Here is a 16,194-nt window from a genome sequence, read left to right on the forward strand (position 1 = left end):
CTGGTTATGTAATGCGGCTAAACAGCACCTGCTTATGGTAAATTGAGCTTGGTGGTAGATAATGAGAGAGAGGATGAGAGAGAGGACAGCTTGTCCCACTGAGGCTTAATTGATTTAGATTGAATTCTCACCAGAGAACACATCTCTTAATGGATTGCCTTTTAATACTGAACTTTGCCACAGGCTGTTCCTTTATCACTCTCTGTTTCTTGTTCTTCTGCTCCTTCCTGGCAAAAAAAAGAAAGAAATGATCATTTTATAATGGATTTTTCAGTGGAACTGAAGTGTGTGGGAAACACAGAAAAATAATAAATCCATACCAAGACCATCCTAGACACTACATACTGTATGTATGTATGTATGTATGTATGTATCTATGTATGTATGCTATATTTGTGGACACCTGACCATCACACACATGTGTTTCTTCCCCAAACTGTTGCCACAAACTTGAAAACACACAATTGTATAGGATGTAGCATTAATATTTCCCTTCACAAAAGGGTCAAACCCAAACATAAACAACAACAACAATGTTCATATTTTTTTCCTAAATGTTTTTCCCAATTTTCCATTTAGCACCATTATGAATTTTTTTTGTTATCTTTAAAGATTATTATCAGTAAAAGGGCTTTAAGCTAAAAGGTCAGCAGTTTTGCCATGCTGGAAAGGCCTAGGAGAAAACATATCCTATCTGCTGGACATGTACTCAGCTGTGACTTAAAAAACAAAAAGAAATAATAACTTAAAATACTGATACTTGGTCAAATATTCATATCTAATCTTAATAAAATCTAGTCTGGTGCAGAATATAGAAGCATTTCATAGACTTTGTTTATTGAAATGATTACTTAAAAGATATTCATATTTCACGAATATGAAAGTGAATCTATAAGGCTCAGTATATGAAGCATACTACATGAAAAAAGAGGTACTGTGGAATTCAAATACAGGCGTTGACTTGGCCATTCCATAACCATCTATTTCTTCTTCTTGAGCCATTTCTTGTTGGATTTCCTAGTGTGTTTAGGATCATTATCCTGTTGAAAGGTCCACTTTCGGTTGAACTTCAACGTTCAGACAGATGGCCTCACATTTTCTTCAAGCACTCTTTGATAGGATGCAGAATTCATAGTTGAATTAATGAATGCTAGCTGTCTAGTCCCTGAGACAGCGAAGCAGCCCCAAACTATAACATTTCCACCAATGTGCTTCACAGTTGGTATGAGGTACTTCTCCTGAAAAACTGTTTTTGGTCTGCACCAAACATGTCTGCTGTTACTATGGCCAAATAACTCTATCTTTGATTCGTCTGTCCAGAGCACATTATTCCAAAAGGCCTGGTCTTTGCCTATACGCTGCATGGTAAACTGTAGTCTTGCAAAGGCTTTTCCCCGGCACGACTTCCATGCAGGTCAAATTTGTGCAAACTCTTTCTGATTGTAGAAACGTGCACCTTGACACCAACAGTTGTGAGACTTACTAGCAGATCCTGAGATTCAATGTTGGGGTTCTTGGAGACTTCTTTTTGCATCAGACGATCTGCTTTTGGGCTGAATTTGCGGGGACGGTCAGTCCTGGACAAATTGGCAGGTATTTGAAATCTGTGCCATTTGTAGATGATTTTCCTTACAGTGGAATGATTTATTTAAAATAATTGGGAGATCTTTTCAAATCCCTTGGCCTTACAGAACTCTTTAGATCTTGGCATGATGACACCACACACCTCAATAACAAAGGGAACACCAGACACTAGCTATGAGAGGCGATTAAAGACAGGTTTCACCTGCACTCTCTAAGCAGCTTCTAATCACTGGCACCCAATCTTGAATACCTGATTCTAATTTTATGGATTTGAAGGTGTGATAAATATATGGGTGTACTTGCTTTTTCCATGTGACTGATCTGGTTTGTGTTCATTTAAATTGTGTAAATTACTACAAAATGTCAGTTTGATGTGTCATTTGATAGAGTGTATCAACTTTATTAATAGGCTCTGTTTCAAAGAGGATCAAATGTTTGCTTGCCCAAATATGTAAAAAAAAAAAAAAAAAAAAAAAGACAACAAAAAAAAAACAACAATGTCCATGGGGTGTACTTATTTTTTCACATGAATGTGTATATATATATATATATATATATATATATATATATATATATATATATATATATATATATATATATATATGTATGTGTGTGTGTGTGTGTGTGTGTGTGTGTGTATATATATATATATATATATATATATATATATATATATATATATATATATATATATATATACACACACACACACACACACATCGATCAGGCAACATTAAAACCACTGACAGGTGGTTTACTAATGTAAAGTAGTGAGTGTACAGCTTGTGTAACAGTGTAAATTTGCTGTCCCCTCAAAATAACTCAACACACAGCCATTAATGTCTAAACCGCTGGGGAGCAGGCATGTTAAATTTGGTGTCATCGCTCTCACATTCCCTCATACTGGTCACTGGAAGTTCAATATGGCACCTCATGGCAAAGAACTCTCTGAGGATCTGAAAAAAAGAATTGTTGCTCTACATAAAGATGGCCTAGGTTATAAGAACATCACCAAGACCCTGACACTGAGCTGCAGCACGGTGGCCAAGACCATACAGCGGTTTAACAGGACAGGTTCCACTCAGAACAGTCCTCACCATGGTCGACCAAAGAAGTTGAGTGCTGCCGGCACTGGGGAGCTGCAGTTCATTGAGGGAACCATGAATGCCAACATGTACTGTGACATACTGAAGCAAAGCATGATCCCCTCCCGTCGGAGACTGGGCCGCAGGGCAGTATTCCAGCATGATAACGATCCCAAACACACCTCCAAGACGACCACTGCCTTGCTAAAGAAGCTAAGGGTGAAGGTGATGGACTGGTCAAGCATGCCTCCAGACCTAAACCCTATTGAGCATCTGTGGGGCATCCTCGAACGGAAGGTGGAGGAGCACAAGGTCTATGTGATTTGGTCATGGGTGTCCAAGGCTCACTGATGCACATGGGGAGCAAAGGCTAGCCAATCTGGTCCAATCTACAAAAGAGCTACTGTAGCACAATGCTGAAAAGTTAATATTGGGTATGATAGAAAAAACACACAGTGCATCACAACTTCCTGTGTAGCTGCAGACTGATCAGAGTGCCCATGCTGACCCCTGTGCTGAAAGTGCCTTACAATGGGCATGTAAGCATCCAAACTGGACCATGGAGCAACGAAAGAAGGTGGCCTGGTCTGATGACTCATGTTTATTTTAACATCATGTGGATGGCTGTCACCTACTTAAACATTGTTGCAGACCAAGTACACCCATTTATGGCAATGGTCTTCCCCAATGGCAGTGGCCTCTTTCAGCAGGATAATACACCCTGACACACTGCAAAAATTGTTCAGAATTTTTTTGAGGAACAGGAAAAAGTGTTTACAGTGTTGACTTGACTTCCAAATTCCCTAGATCTCAATCCAAACAAGCATCTTTGAGATATGGTGGACAAACAAGTCCGATCTTTGGAGGCTCCACCTCTCAACGTACTTGACATAAAGGATCTGCTGTTAATATCTTGGTGCTAGATACCACAGCGTACCTTCAAAGGTCTTGGGAAGTCCATGCCATGACATGCCTTGACAGGTCAAACCTACATAGTATTAGGCAGGTGGTTTTAATGATATGATTGTTGTGTGTACATATATGAGCATATATTTAACAGTGCACATAGGAGTTTGAAGACAGAAAAATATTTAATTGCAGATTTTACTGAAAATTTTCATCTGTTTTTATTCAGTCTCTCAAATGACCTTGTTTTTTTTTTTTTCTCTGACATAAAGCTTTTTATGGAGAGCTTTTGATAGCAATTCTGCCATTTTTGTCCTCTAAATATGCCAGAGCTGGGGGAAAATATCAGATGCTTTGAGGAACTGCATACGCGTGTTTGACCGTGTTCAGAACTGACGTCCTTTATTCTCCCCAAATCCATTCACCCACTCATATATAATCTTCCCGTCTGTTACCCTGTGCAGGATGGAGCTTAGTCCATAATTGTCACACTCCTCTCCTAGTGAAGATATTTGTGTTAAACTGAAGCTGTTCACCTTCATAAGACAAATATCTTGCTACATTTTACTGTGTATTTGTAGCTAGATCATAGTGAAAAGCAAGTCAGCATATATTTAACAGTTCAGTATTCCTATATGAATAAGTTTATCTTGAGTTTGGTTTTAAATCTAGCTGTGATTCTCTTATTCTAATGACAATGTCAAAAACTGTGTGTGTGTGTGGAGGTGGTTCTTAGCCTGAGCTGATCGTGCTAAGGACCAGTTGATCAAACAACTATATGTTAATGGTTCAGTGAAACTGTAATGTGTCAGTACATTTCATAACTTTATGGGCAGAAAATACATGAAATACCTGGACGGGGAAGAAAAAGGAAGCTATCAACAGCTGCAACCAGATTTTGGAGAAGGCAGGTTGTGAAAAACCCTCGAGTGACTGCAAAAGACCAGCAGCAAGACTTGGTGGCAACAGGCACTGAGGTTTCAGTGAGCACAGTAAGGTGCATACTAAACACAGAAGGTTTCCATGCCAGAACTCCAAGACGTACACCACTACTGACCCAAAAGCACAAGAAAAGTCACCTCAAAATCATATAAATAAGCCACAGAAGTTTTGGGATTCTGTTCTGTGGAGCGATGAAACAAAACTGGAACTTTTCAGCACGATGGATCAGCAGTATGTCTGGAGGAAGAAGAATGAAGAGAGAAAACTTTGTCCACAGTCAAGCATGGTGGTGGCTCGGTGATGCTCTGGGGCTGCTTTGTATCCTCTGGCACTGGAAACCTGCAGTGTGTGGAAGGCAAGATGGATTCATTGAAGTATCAGGAAATCCTAGGAGAAAACGTCATGCCATCTGGGAGGAAGCTGAAGCTTGGACATCATTGGACCTTCCAACAGGACAATGCTCCCAAGCATGCCTCAAATTCCACCAAGGCTTGGTTTCAGAAGAAGTCCTAGAAGATTCTACAGGACCATCACAGTCACTTGACCCCATAGAACATCTCTGGTGGGATTTGAAGAAGACGGTTGCAGCACGCAAACCTAAGAATATTCCTGAACTGGAGGCCATTGCTCATGAGGAATGGGCTAAGATTCCTCAGGAACGCTGCCAGAAGCGGCTGTCTCTCTATGCATCTCGTTTGCAGCAGGTCATAACAGCAAAAGGGTGCTCTAATAAGTATAAAGGATGCTTGCCATGAAGGGGTTGAATGATTTTGAGACTGGAGATGTCATTATAAGTTGCATTTTCAGTTGAATTTGGGGAAACCACTTGAAGCATTCATTATGTTGAACTATTTCAATGATTTTCTTTGATTTGTTAATTGCAACCAGCTGAAAGTCTGTAAATTTTGACAATGAACCTGATTCCCAATGGGGATTGAGTAATTTTGATTGCAACTGTAAGCAATTTTACATTGAAGTGCTAAAGTGTTTATGGGAAAGCATCAGGAAAAAATGTCTGGAGAAGTGGTTCACCCAGAACTGGATCTTGCACCACAACATTGCACCTGCACACACTGCATTGTAAACCAAGGAGTTTTTAACCAGATACAATGTGGTTATTGCTTGCTATCCACCATATTCACCAGATCTCACTTCCTGCGATTTCTTTTTGTTCCTGAAATTAAAAATGAGATTGAAGGGGAAAGATTTGTCACTGTTGAAGAAATCCAGAAAAAAACACAGGAGGCTCTAGATATGATGACAAAAGATGACTACAGGAAATGTTTCCAGGAATGGTAGAAATGTTGTGACAAATGTATTGCAACTATATTTTTAACAATTCCGGGAATTTTTTAGTCCCTCATCATAAAATTTACTTTTGTACCCTCCACAGGCTAATCCCAAATGATGATCTTTGGACATTGTATTTATTGGACATTTAAATTGGATGGATGCTGCTCACAATTTATTCTATTTAAAATACAAAATTCAGGCTTTTATATTTTCTCTTGTTCTGTCTGAATTCAGGGCCATAATCAAGTCATATTTGGAAAGGCTAATTATGTTTGACATTAGCTGTAAGCGTTTCAGACTGAACATGAATTTAACATTTTAACAAGCTGAGGGAACAAGCTTCAGTTTGGTTTTTTCAAACCATTTGTTTTATTTTTAAGTAAGTTTGCCCTGATTTCCAACAACTCTATTTCTTTAACTGCACTCTTCATTGCTTAAGCAATGTAAACATACACAAAATGGGGAAGAAAATAAAGGTAAAATGTAACCCCTGACATACAGTTTTAAGCTATAGCTGTGTTGCTGTGGTTACTGTTATTGACACATTGTCTATCCAAAAATAGTAATCAATAAGCCATTAAAAACTCCAACAAGCCCACACAACATACTGTACAAATGTTGAAGCCAATGAAAAACAGATAACAGATAACACAGATAACCATCACTAGTACGTTCATGCAAAGAATGCATGAGCTACTGTACAGTATGTATGGAAAATCTGACTGAAACATAATGTCTGGCTGACCCATGGGTGTTAATGGTAATGAAGGACATTGCAAGGATCATTAATATTTAGTCTACACATAAGCACAACATAAGCAGGAAAGTTTAATGCACCCTAAGGGATAAAACTGCACTAATTTTACCTGAAACTACTTAAAAAAAGAAAGAAAAAAAAAAGCAAAGGGTTGTCACACAAAATATTGACTTGTTTCACTTATTCCTACTGCTCTTTATAGTATTTTGTAAATGGAGAAACACTTAATTTCATTATTATTATATACAGCATTTTGTTGCATGTGCCTAAGACTTTTGCACAGTACTGCATATACAGTGCCCTCCACTAATATTGGCACCCTTGGTAAATATGAAGGCTGTGAAAAAATTGTCTTTATTGTTTAACATTTTTATATTTTGCTAAAAATAAATTCACAGAAATACTCTGCTCTCATGGATATCAAACAATTGCAAACAACACAGGTTTATCAAAAAAAAAAAAAAAACAAACAGACATGTTTGTTCAATATATGTGTGCCACAATTATTGGCACCCCTATGAATTCATATATGAAAAATATATTTGAAGAATCTTTCAAGAAAAAAAGCCTCTACTCTCATCAAAAAACAAACTCAAGACTCTTCAGTTTGCCAGACACTAATGGAACTTCAAGTGGGATCGGGTTCTATTGTCAGATGTAACCAAAAGCGAGCTTTTTGGAAATAAACACCAGAGGTGCAATATGGAAAAGTACCTCATGCCCATGGTTAAATATGGTGGTGGATCTTTAATGTTTTGGGGCTATATTTCTGCCAAAGGACCTGGACATTTTGTTGAGATACATGGCATCATGGACTCTGCCTCTGCCAGAAAGCTTAAAATGGGCCGTGGTTGGATCTTCCAGTAGGACAGTGATCTAAAGCATACATCAAAATCAACATAAAAATGGTTTACTGACCACTCAAGGTCTTTCCATGGCCATCCCTATCCCTTGACTTGAAACCCATAGAAAACCTGTGGGGTGAACTGAAGCGGAGATTCCACCAGTGTGGACCTTGAAATGTGAAGGATCTGGAGAGATTCTGTACGGAGGAATGGTCTCAGATCCCTTACCATGTATTCTCCAAATTCCTCAGGCATTATAGAAGACTCAGAGCTGTTATCTTGGCAAAGGGAGGTAGCACAAAATATTGACTAAAAGGGTGCCAATAATTGTTGCACACCTATATTTAACAAAGATTTTTTTTTTTGATAAACCCGTGTTTTTGCAATTATTTGATATCCATGAGAGCAGAGTATATTTGTGATTTTTTTTTTTGTAACAAAAGGTTAAACATTAAAGACTGAATAAAGAATGGCCAAACTGATTTGAGCTGACAGGAAGACTATGTTAACTCAACATAGGCACATAGGTGTTCTGTTTGGTTGAGATTTCAAGAAGGCCATAGCATATGATTTATATAATTTTCATTCTTATCAAACCATGTATTGAGACCTTGTGCCCTGTGGGTGGGGGCGGAGTCATCCTGGAAGAGACCACACCTATCAGGATAGAAATTAGAAATATTGCATTATAGGATTAAGGTTTCATCATCTCTCCCTCTAAGGTGACTGGAACTATGTCAGTAAAATGCCTCAACAGCATAGAGAGTGAGAGTGAGAGAGAGAGAGAGAGATATAATGGCAAGATTCTACTGAATTTTTCTGGCAAAATCTGATTGTTTTCTCTGTTTTACTCATAGGACCTCGAGGCTCATGGGAAGGTCTGCTGACTCCTGTTCTGCCCACACAGCTCACTGCTGTGAGGTCCCTCTCTGCCCCTGCTTTGACCCTTCTGGCTGGTGACTGGAAAGATAAAAAGGCTCCAGGTGAGCATGTCCTCAACGATCGAATTGTCTGAACTGCTGCCAGATTATGCAGAGCAACCAACTTCACCAAAAATATCTATTTTTTTTTAAATCATCATTTATTTCTGGTAGCAGATATTGCAACTGGAGTTATAGAAATCATTAGGTGTAATTCTGTTTCTCTCAATACACCTACAAGTATGTTATATCTAGACTTTGGATGGCTGTTCAAATGATTCATATTACTACCTTCTGCATCTTATCCATTCTGCTAATGTGGGGTGATCCAATGAAGCACACTGCACTAAGCTTTCATTTGCACAACATCCATATTTAGATTAAGTCAGGGAGTGTGTAAGTTGGAAATTTTAGAGGCTTTTAGCAAATCATTTGAATTATGAAGAGAGAATATGAAGGGACATTTTATCCCAAAACGATGGTTCAAAACACATCTGTCAAGGTGAAGAAAAATAGGTTTTTTATTTAATAAATTACAAAATATTTTGCTATGATTTGCTCTTGCTACCAGATTTAGCTCAGAGTTACATCATCAGACAAAATCATGTTCCCGTTGGATTCCAGAGTTGGGCCTCATTTGTTGTCTGTCAGATCGAGGATTCCTTTCATTAGAGCTGAGCAGATGATCACATGCTGTGTTAGACAGACCTTGCAATGTGAGTGATTTGGTGAATGATAAATGGTAGAAATTCTTAAAAGAAAGTTCTGAAAATAGGAGAGTTTGGGGAAAAATGTAGTTTGATAGGGTTAGGTTTTAATTAAAAGAAGAAAAAATACTGGAAGATGAGTGAGTGTTATTTATTTTGGATGGATGCATGGGTAAACAAAATACAAATCAAAAATATCAATTTTGGAGCCTAGCCTAAACAGAAAGTTAAGCTGACTTGTTGAAATATTTAACATTAAAACAGTGTTAAAACTATTAAAATCTATTAAAATTATCTCTCCTCTATCCATAACTTTAACTATGTTACCTCTTATAAGTACTGAGTCATGCAAATTGTGACCTAACTATTATTAAAGTTCTATCTAGGTTAAAACTGAATGGCAGCTAGACCCTTATGGGAATACAAATAATAATAATAATAATAATAATAATAATAAACCGGTGAACAGTTATGAAGCAATGTAAAACAAATGTCCAGCTATTTCAGTGTGAAATAATAGTGAATGTCTGTACTGTATAGGATAGAATCAGACATCAGTAGAATTCAAATGGCGCTGTCATTGTATTGTCATTGTCAAATAGAGAGTACTTGAAACAATATGTACACATCATTGTGGTGGAATGTTGCTGGTCTCCATGAATTTTTGTAGTCTTATTGAATTTCTGGTAGAATTTTATCATGCTGGAGCAGAAACAAATAGTATTTTATTTGCAGTGCTCAGAGTTTTATTGTACACCAAGACCTGTTTCACTTTAATTCCTTAACTCTAGTACAATATAATGTAAAGCCGTACCATAGCCTCAATTCCTGAGCCAAACGGATTGGCATTTATTAAGTGTTCACACAGCACACTTAACAAAGGGGTTTCTTAAGAGGTCTTAGTGGAGTCAGGAGCTTCTGAATGCAATGATTTAAACATGGAAAACACATTGCCTCCTGAGTGAACCTCTGTGTGCTTTGCAGACAGAACAATGACCAAATGTCAATGAAAACAGAACAATAATAAACCCCAGAAGCTGTGGAATGAGCTCCAGCAGTGGCACTGTGCTGAATTGCTTCACATCAATAATCAGAGGTTATAAAGGTTCAAATGTCTTCACACCCCAAAGAGTAAGATTAAATGCCAGAGACATCTGTACTTTCTCATGTGTCCATGAATTTAAAAAGTTTCCCCGAGTTGTAATGAAAAATCCCCACATTTTAGACTTGGATAGAAGTATTCTTTTGGACAATTCTTTGATAAATAAAATAAGAACAAGTACAACAGTGGCTTTACCTGTTACCCTCAGGAATAAATGATTCGAGATCACTGGTACTGGAAGTTACATTTTCAGGTGACACATGATTCAGGTAACATATTTTTGAAAGTTATCTTAGATCTAAGGGCGCACTGTGGCTTAGTGGTCAGCACGTTCGCCTCACACCTCCAGGGTCAGGGGTTTGATTCCCACTGTGGCCCAGTGTGTGTGGAGTTTGTATGTTCTCCCCGTGCTGCGGGGGTTTCCTCCAGGTACTCCGGCTTCCTCTCCCAGTCCAAAGACATGCATGGTAGGCTGATTGGCATTTCCAAAGTGTCCGTAGCGTGTGTATGTGATTGTGCCCTGCAATGGATTGGCACCCTGTCCAGGGTGTACCCCGCCTTGTGCCCAATGCTCCCTGGGATAGGCTCCAGGTTTCCCTGTGACCCTAAAGGAAGGATAAGCGGTATAGAGGAAGGATGGATGGATCTTAGATCTAGCAGCACTTCTCATTTCATGTCAGAGCCATCTCTGATTATAGTACTTCAATTCAATTGAAATCAGTTTTATTTGTATAGTGATTTCAACAATGTGTATTGTCACAAAGCAGCTTTACAGAAATATATAAATTCAGTATATTAATTTTAAATGTATCCCTAATGAGCCAGCCAGAGGTGATGGTGGCAAGGGGAAATTCCCTGAGAAGATATGAGGAAGAAAAATTGAGAGGAACCAGACTCAAAAGGGAACCCATCCTCATCTGGGTGACAACAAATAGTACCATTATAATAATTCCCTTCTATAACTGTGGGCTATATAGTCAAAAAGTGCAATTGTGTAACCAGGACATTCATTAACGCTTTAACATGGAGCCTATTTTGAAATAGTAGTCATTTTTTATTTATTTACAGTTTTTCAAAATCAAAATGATTTCCTCAATTATTTTGTCAAGCATCAGATCATTGTTAAAGCATAAAGAGCAAGGGCAACATGGCACAAAACATTACTGAAAAAAATATTTGTGTGCTGCACTAAATTTCAATAGTTTCTCATTAATAAGGCATAGCATGTCCCAACATCAAAATGTAGCATGTTCCAGACTCTGTTTAGTGAAAAAAAAGATAGACATGCACAAATTGCATTTTACTCATGAGATTTGACTATAAATATGCTAATAATCTATTTAATCATATCATTTCTGAGTAGCTTAAGATGAAAAAATAGTATCATACAATATATATTCCTTTTGGAGTTAAAGAGTAGGAAAACCTAGAAATTAATTATTATTTTAAATTATTTAAAAACCTAAAAACTAGGCTATGGCTCTACCGGTTAAGTTTTGCAAATGTTCTTCAGGAAAAGAAAAGAAAACAACAACAACAAAAAAACATTGTGTTACACAGAAGAGTTTAGAGATCATTTAGTTTGCTCCATCTAGATGTGCTTATAAATGAATATATGATTATATCTTTCATGTCCAAAGATTTTTTGCACCATTTTCATTCTGTACTCGCCTTGTCTAGATTACTTATAAATGAAGATTTAATTGGTGGACCAACTGCATGCTTAAAGTACTTTAATAAGCCTGCTTAACACCACTTTAAATTACATTGTCATTCTTGTGGACTGAAGTGTGGTTTAACATGCAAGCTCTCTGCTGATTGCACACTGAACGTCTAGGACTGATGAGAATTTAAACTGGAAAAAAAAAACAAAAAAACAAGAAGAATTGAAGACTTAACATCTGCTTGCTTCCTCTTAGAAAAGAAACTGGAATTGAGGAAGCCATCCTGCACAGGAGCATTGGTGCTGCACTCCAATTCAACACCAGGGGACAAAGTCGAGGTTTGTGATCATCATTCACTTTCTCCCTCATTAGCTTTTTCTGATCATTATTTCAGTGTAACCATTAACAGCCTCTAAATTGGCACAACTGTGCAGTTCATTTTATTTCCATAACTGGGGTTTGGCATAAATTGAATCTAACTGCTCATAAAAGAAAGTCAAACTGAAATATTAGATAAGCTCAAATTTAGTGTCCAGTTAAGATGGCTTCATTATCACATGTATGTGCTGAAAGAACAAGAGACTCTCCTTGTATGTTGGGCAAGTTTATTGCAAAGTTTTTGTGGTAAATGTACCATTTTAAATAGACTGGAGGGAGATACTGTACTCCTCTCTTTCAGATGTCTTGTGACTGAATCTAAAAAATACAGTGATCTTACATTGGGTGACTACCATCTAAAAAGTCGGCCATAGACTACAAGAGCATCATGTTGCTAGATTCTTTAGTCCATGCTTGAGTAGTGTCATTCTAGCCATCAGTCATAACATTAAAACTACCTGCCTTTTATTGTGTAGGTCTGTCTTGTGCTGAACAATGTTTGCAGTGTGGCAGGGTGCATTATCCTGCTATAAAAGGCCATTGGCATTAGGGAATACTGCCGGCATGAAGGGGTGCACTTGGTCTGCAACAATGTTTAGGTGGGTGATATGTGTCAAAGTAACAAACACATGAATGCCAGGACCCAAAGTTTCCCAGCATTGCCCATAGTATCACACTGCCTCCACTGGCTTTCCTTCTACACATAGTGCATTCTGATGCCATTTTCCCCAGGTAAGTGACACACACAATCACATCTGGCTGTGCAGATGATATACACATTATTCATCAAACCAGGCCACCTTCTTTCATTGCGCCATGTTCCAGTTTGGATGCTCACATGCCCACTTTAGGAGGTAGACATAAGTCAGCATGGGCACTCTGACTGGTCTGAGGCTACGCAGCCCCATACACAGCAACCTGCGTTTCACTGTGCATTCTCTCTCTCATAGCCAGCATTAAGATTTTCAGCAATGTGTACTACAGTAGCTCTTCTGTGGGACTGGACTGGACTAGCCTTCATGCCCCATGCGCATCTATGAGCCTTGGGTGCCCATGATCATGATGCTGGTTCACCAGTTGTCCTTCCTTGCACCACTTTTGGTAGGTACTAACCACTGCATTCCAGGAACACCCCACAAGACCTGCTGTTTTGGAGATGCTCTGACCGTCTAGCCATCACAATTTAGTCCTTGTCAAAGTCACTGAGATCCTTACGCTTGCCCATTTTTCCTGCTTTCAACATACCAACTTTGAGAACTGACTGTTCACTTGATGCCTAATCTTGATGCCCTTGACAGGTGCCATTGTAACAAGATAATAAAATGTTATTCACTTCACCTGTCAGTGTTTTAATGTTATGGCTGATCAGTGTATACAAGTATCCAGGCAAAAGTCTTTTGTGAAATATATAACAGGAAAGTGAGAATAGTAACATCTCCTCTCAGGTGCCTTGCACATACTTAGTAAATGTAGTCAGTGTTTTATACAATGGACTACTGTATTCACAGATTCAATGTTAGGCACTAATTGGTACTGTTGGATCCGAGTCCACCTGTGTCGTGTTCGAGTCGAGACTAAGTCCTTAACCAATCGAGTCCTTAATGGCCGAGTCCAGAAATTAATAAAGTTGAAAAAAGATTTGAACTTGCAATTGTAACTCAACACTGAACTGTTTAATTAATAATGTAACCTTCACAAACCAATGGCAACATAAATGTAACAAAAAAGACCACTACTAAATCTTGCCATTGCCATTTAATATTTTTATTTAATGTCATCAGCACCTCAACTGGTTTCCTATACAAAAAAATGTTTTCAAAGAATAAAAGGGATATAGAGGTATATGTAGAACCTTTATTATATTACAAGTGCATGAAAATACAAATTAGCCTGTTTTGTTATTGTATCACAGTGTATTGTGTCCTCCAGTTTGAGGTGACATTTCAATTATTTGATGCCTCTACTGCACAGTTGTATAGTCTGAGAGAGAGAGAGAGAGAGAGAGAGAGAGAGTGGAGTTACATTTAGCAGCATGTCTTAACAACAAGCTTCATGTTTTATTACTGCATTTAATCTGTCTATGAATCACAACAAACTCATTTCTGAACACAGCTCTGTTCTTGTAACTGTTTATTTTATTTTAATTCCTAAAATGGAAAAAAAAAAAAAATCCCTATCAGCAGGGTTTATGATATAATATTTACTACAGTAAGAAGTACGTTTCACATTTTATTTGAAATTCAAGACTGGAATCACCAAATACTAATGTTTAGGGGTGGGTGATATGACTACAATCTTATTTCACAATAACGATATGTTTTCTCAGGTAGGTCTATCAGCGATACTGAAATTGAATAAAGCAATTAAATGTCAAATAAATTAAACTTCACTGTATGACATATACAGTGATTCTCATTAAAATATTCTTATTAAAATCTTATTCAGTCAAATGAGTGAGGGAGTGATTTTCTCTTTGTCTTTTGTTGTTTGATTAACATTAATGACACAGACAGCAGCAGGTTTATTAGACTGCTGTCACTATGCACAAATCTAATATACTGTATTGACACACCTCCGATTTTTTTCCCAACTGTTTACATTCACTTAAGACATAACTGACTGTGTTTGCCTGAATACTCAGCCAGACCTGCATTTTGACATGATTTGTACGTATTTATTTGACCACCCAAGTGTAATAAGCCGCTAAAGAGAACTCAACTCGATACTCGCACGATGTCTCCCTGCCTGACCAGGGTCTTTCTGTGCGCACACACTTGACACACGCACACAGAAAAATTTCAGAGTCCAAAATGTCCGAGTCCATGTCAAGTTCAAGTACAAATTTACCCAAGTGTGTGACAAGTCCCAGTTTGTTCATAATTGGGCTCAAGACCAGGTCTATGATCGAGTACCCCAACTCTAATACGAATTGGTGAGTGTATATAACAGGTGTCAGGTGTTGTCAGCAAGTTTACAATATAATCTTGTCTCCTATAGTTCTCAATGAACCACACTACTGCTTGGTGTGGCAAGGAAGTTCTTTTGTCCTTGGAGCGTTCTTATGCTTTGGTTCTTACTTTTGAGCCTTGCACTGGTGGTACCTTCTAATATCTTTGGACTTCAACTACCAAAATAATGTTTTATTATTTAACATAATTGTACTGTAAATGATTGGGCAATTATAGCAGTGCTTTAGCTTACAATACAATACTAGGAAATGCAATGCATAGTGGGTATCAACATTGTAGACACATTTGATAATGGTAAAGGTTCCCTTTATGTTGACATAACTAATCAAGCATTTTAGTGCCTTTTGATGACTATTTTAGGAAAACACATCCCCTCTTGGATGTAAGTTTATATGCTATTCCAATTTTTGGTTTACTAAAACACTGAAATTTGTCTTTTTGTGCGAGTTAATTCAGTAGAGGTGGTATAATCAGTATATGCTAGTTGAGGGAAGAGGAGGCTCAGTGGTTAAGGTGGCACACTACAGTTCAGAAGGTCATGAGTTCAAATCCCAGCACTGCCAAGCTGCCATGTTTGATTCCTTTGACAAGATCCATAATCTTCAAATCTACTAAGTTGTTTTCTCTCTCAATTATAAGTGGTGGTGGATAGGAGTGTCAGCCAAATGGGCAAAAGGAAATGTAGTCAATTATATTTTATTTTTCATTTACAATATACATATGACTGGAACATACAGTGAAGAACAATACTGTAAATATATTTTACTGTCATTATGTTTCTTTCAATTTAACAGTATTTTTACAGTGTATGGTTGTTCAGTCAAATAGCTAGTGCCAGTCTTTAAGAAAGGCTTGGTCCTTTCAACATTGTACACAATACCCCTTATTAGCCTTTCCAGAGATTGTAATTAGTAAAATTTTCTCACAGCACCAATTCATTTGGCCAGCCGCATTGTCGTTCAGCAGCCCCCAGTGTGGAGAATCAGTAATCTGTGTCATTTGGTCAGGCAGGGTTTTAGTAATTGACTGCTGTCTGTCCATT

At 37.9% G+C, this 16,194-nt stretch overlaps 1 protein-coding gene across 1 annotated transcript in view; it reads left to right on the top strand.

Annotated features, from left to right (window-relative positions):
- tcerg1l (transcription elongation regulator 1 like) overlaps positions 1 to 16,194 on the top strand; it is a 98,684-nt gene that overhangs the window by 74,248 nt on the left and 8,242 nt on the right. Inside the window, exons 6-7 of the mRNA XM_053639634.1 lie at positions 8,270 to 8,395; positions 12,061 to 12,143. Coding sequence (XP_053495609.1) covers positions 8,270 to 8,395; positions 12,061 to 12,143 — 209 coding nt within the window. The remainder of the gene's footprint in view (positions 1 to 8,269; positions 8,396 to 12,060; positions 12,144 to 16,194) is intronic.

Source organism: Ictalurus furcatus, chromosome 13 (genome assembly GCF_023375685.1).
Source record: "Ictalurus furcatus strain D&B chromosome 13, Billie_1.0, whole genome shotgun sequence".
Classification (NCBI taxonomy): domain Eukaryota; kingdom Metazoa; phylum Chordata; class Actinopteri; order Siluriformes; family Ictaluridae; genus Ictalurus; species Ictalurus furcatus.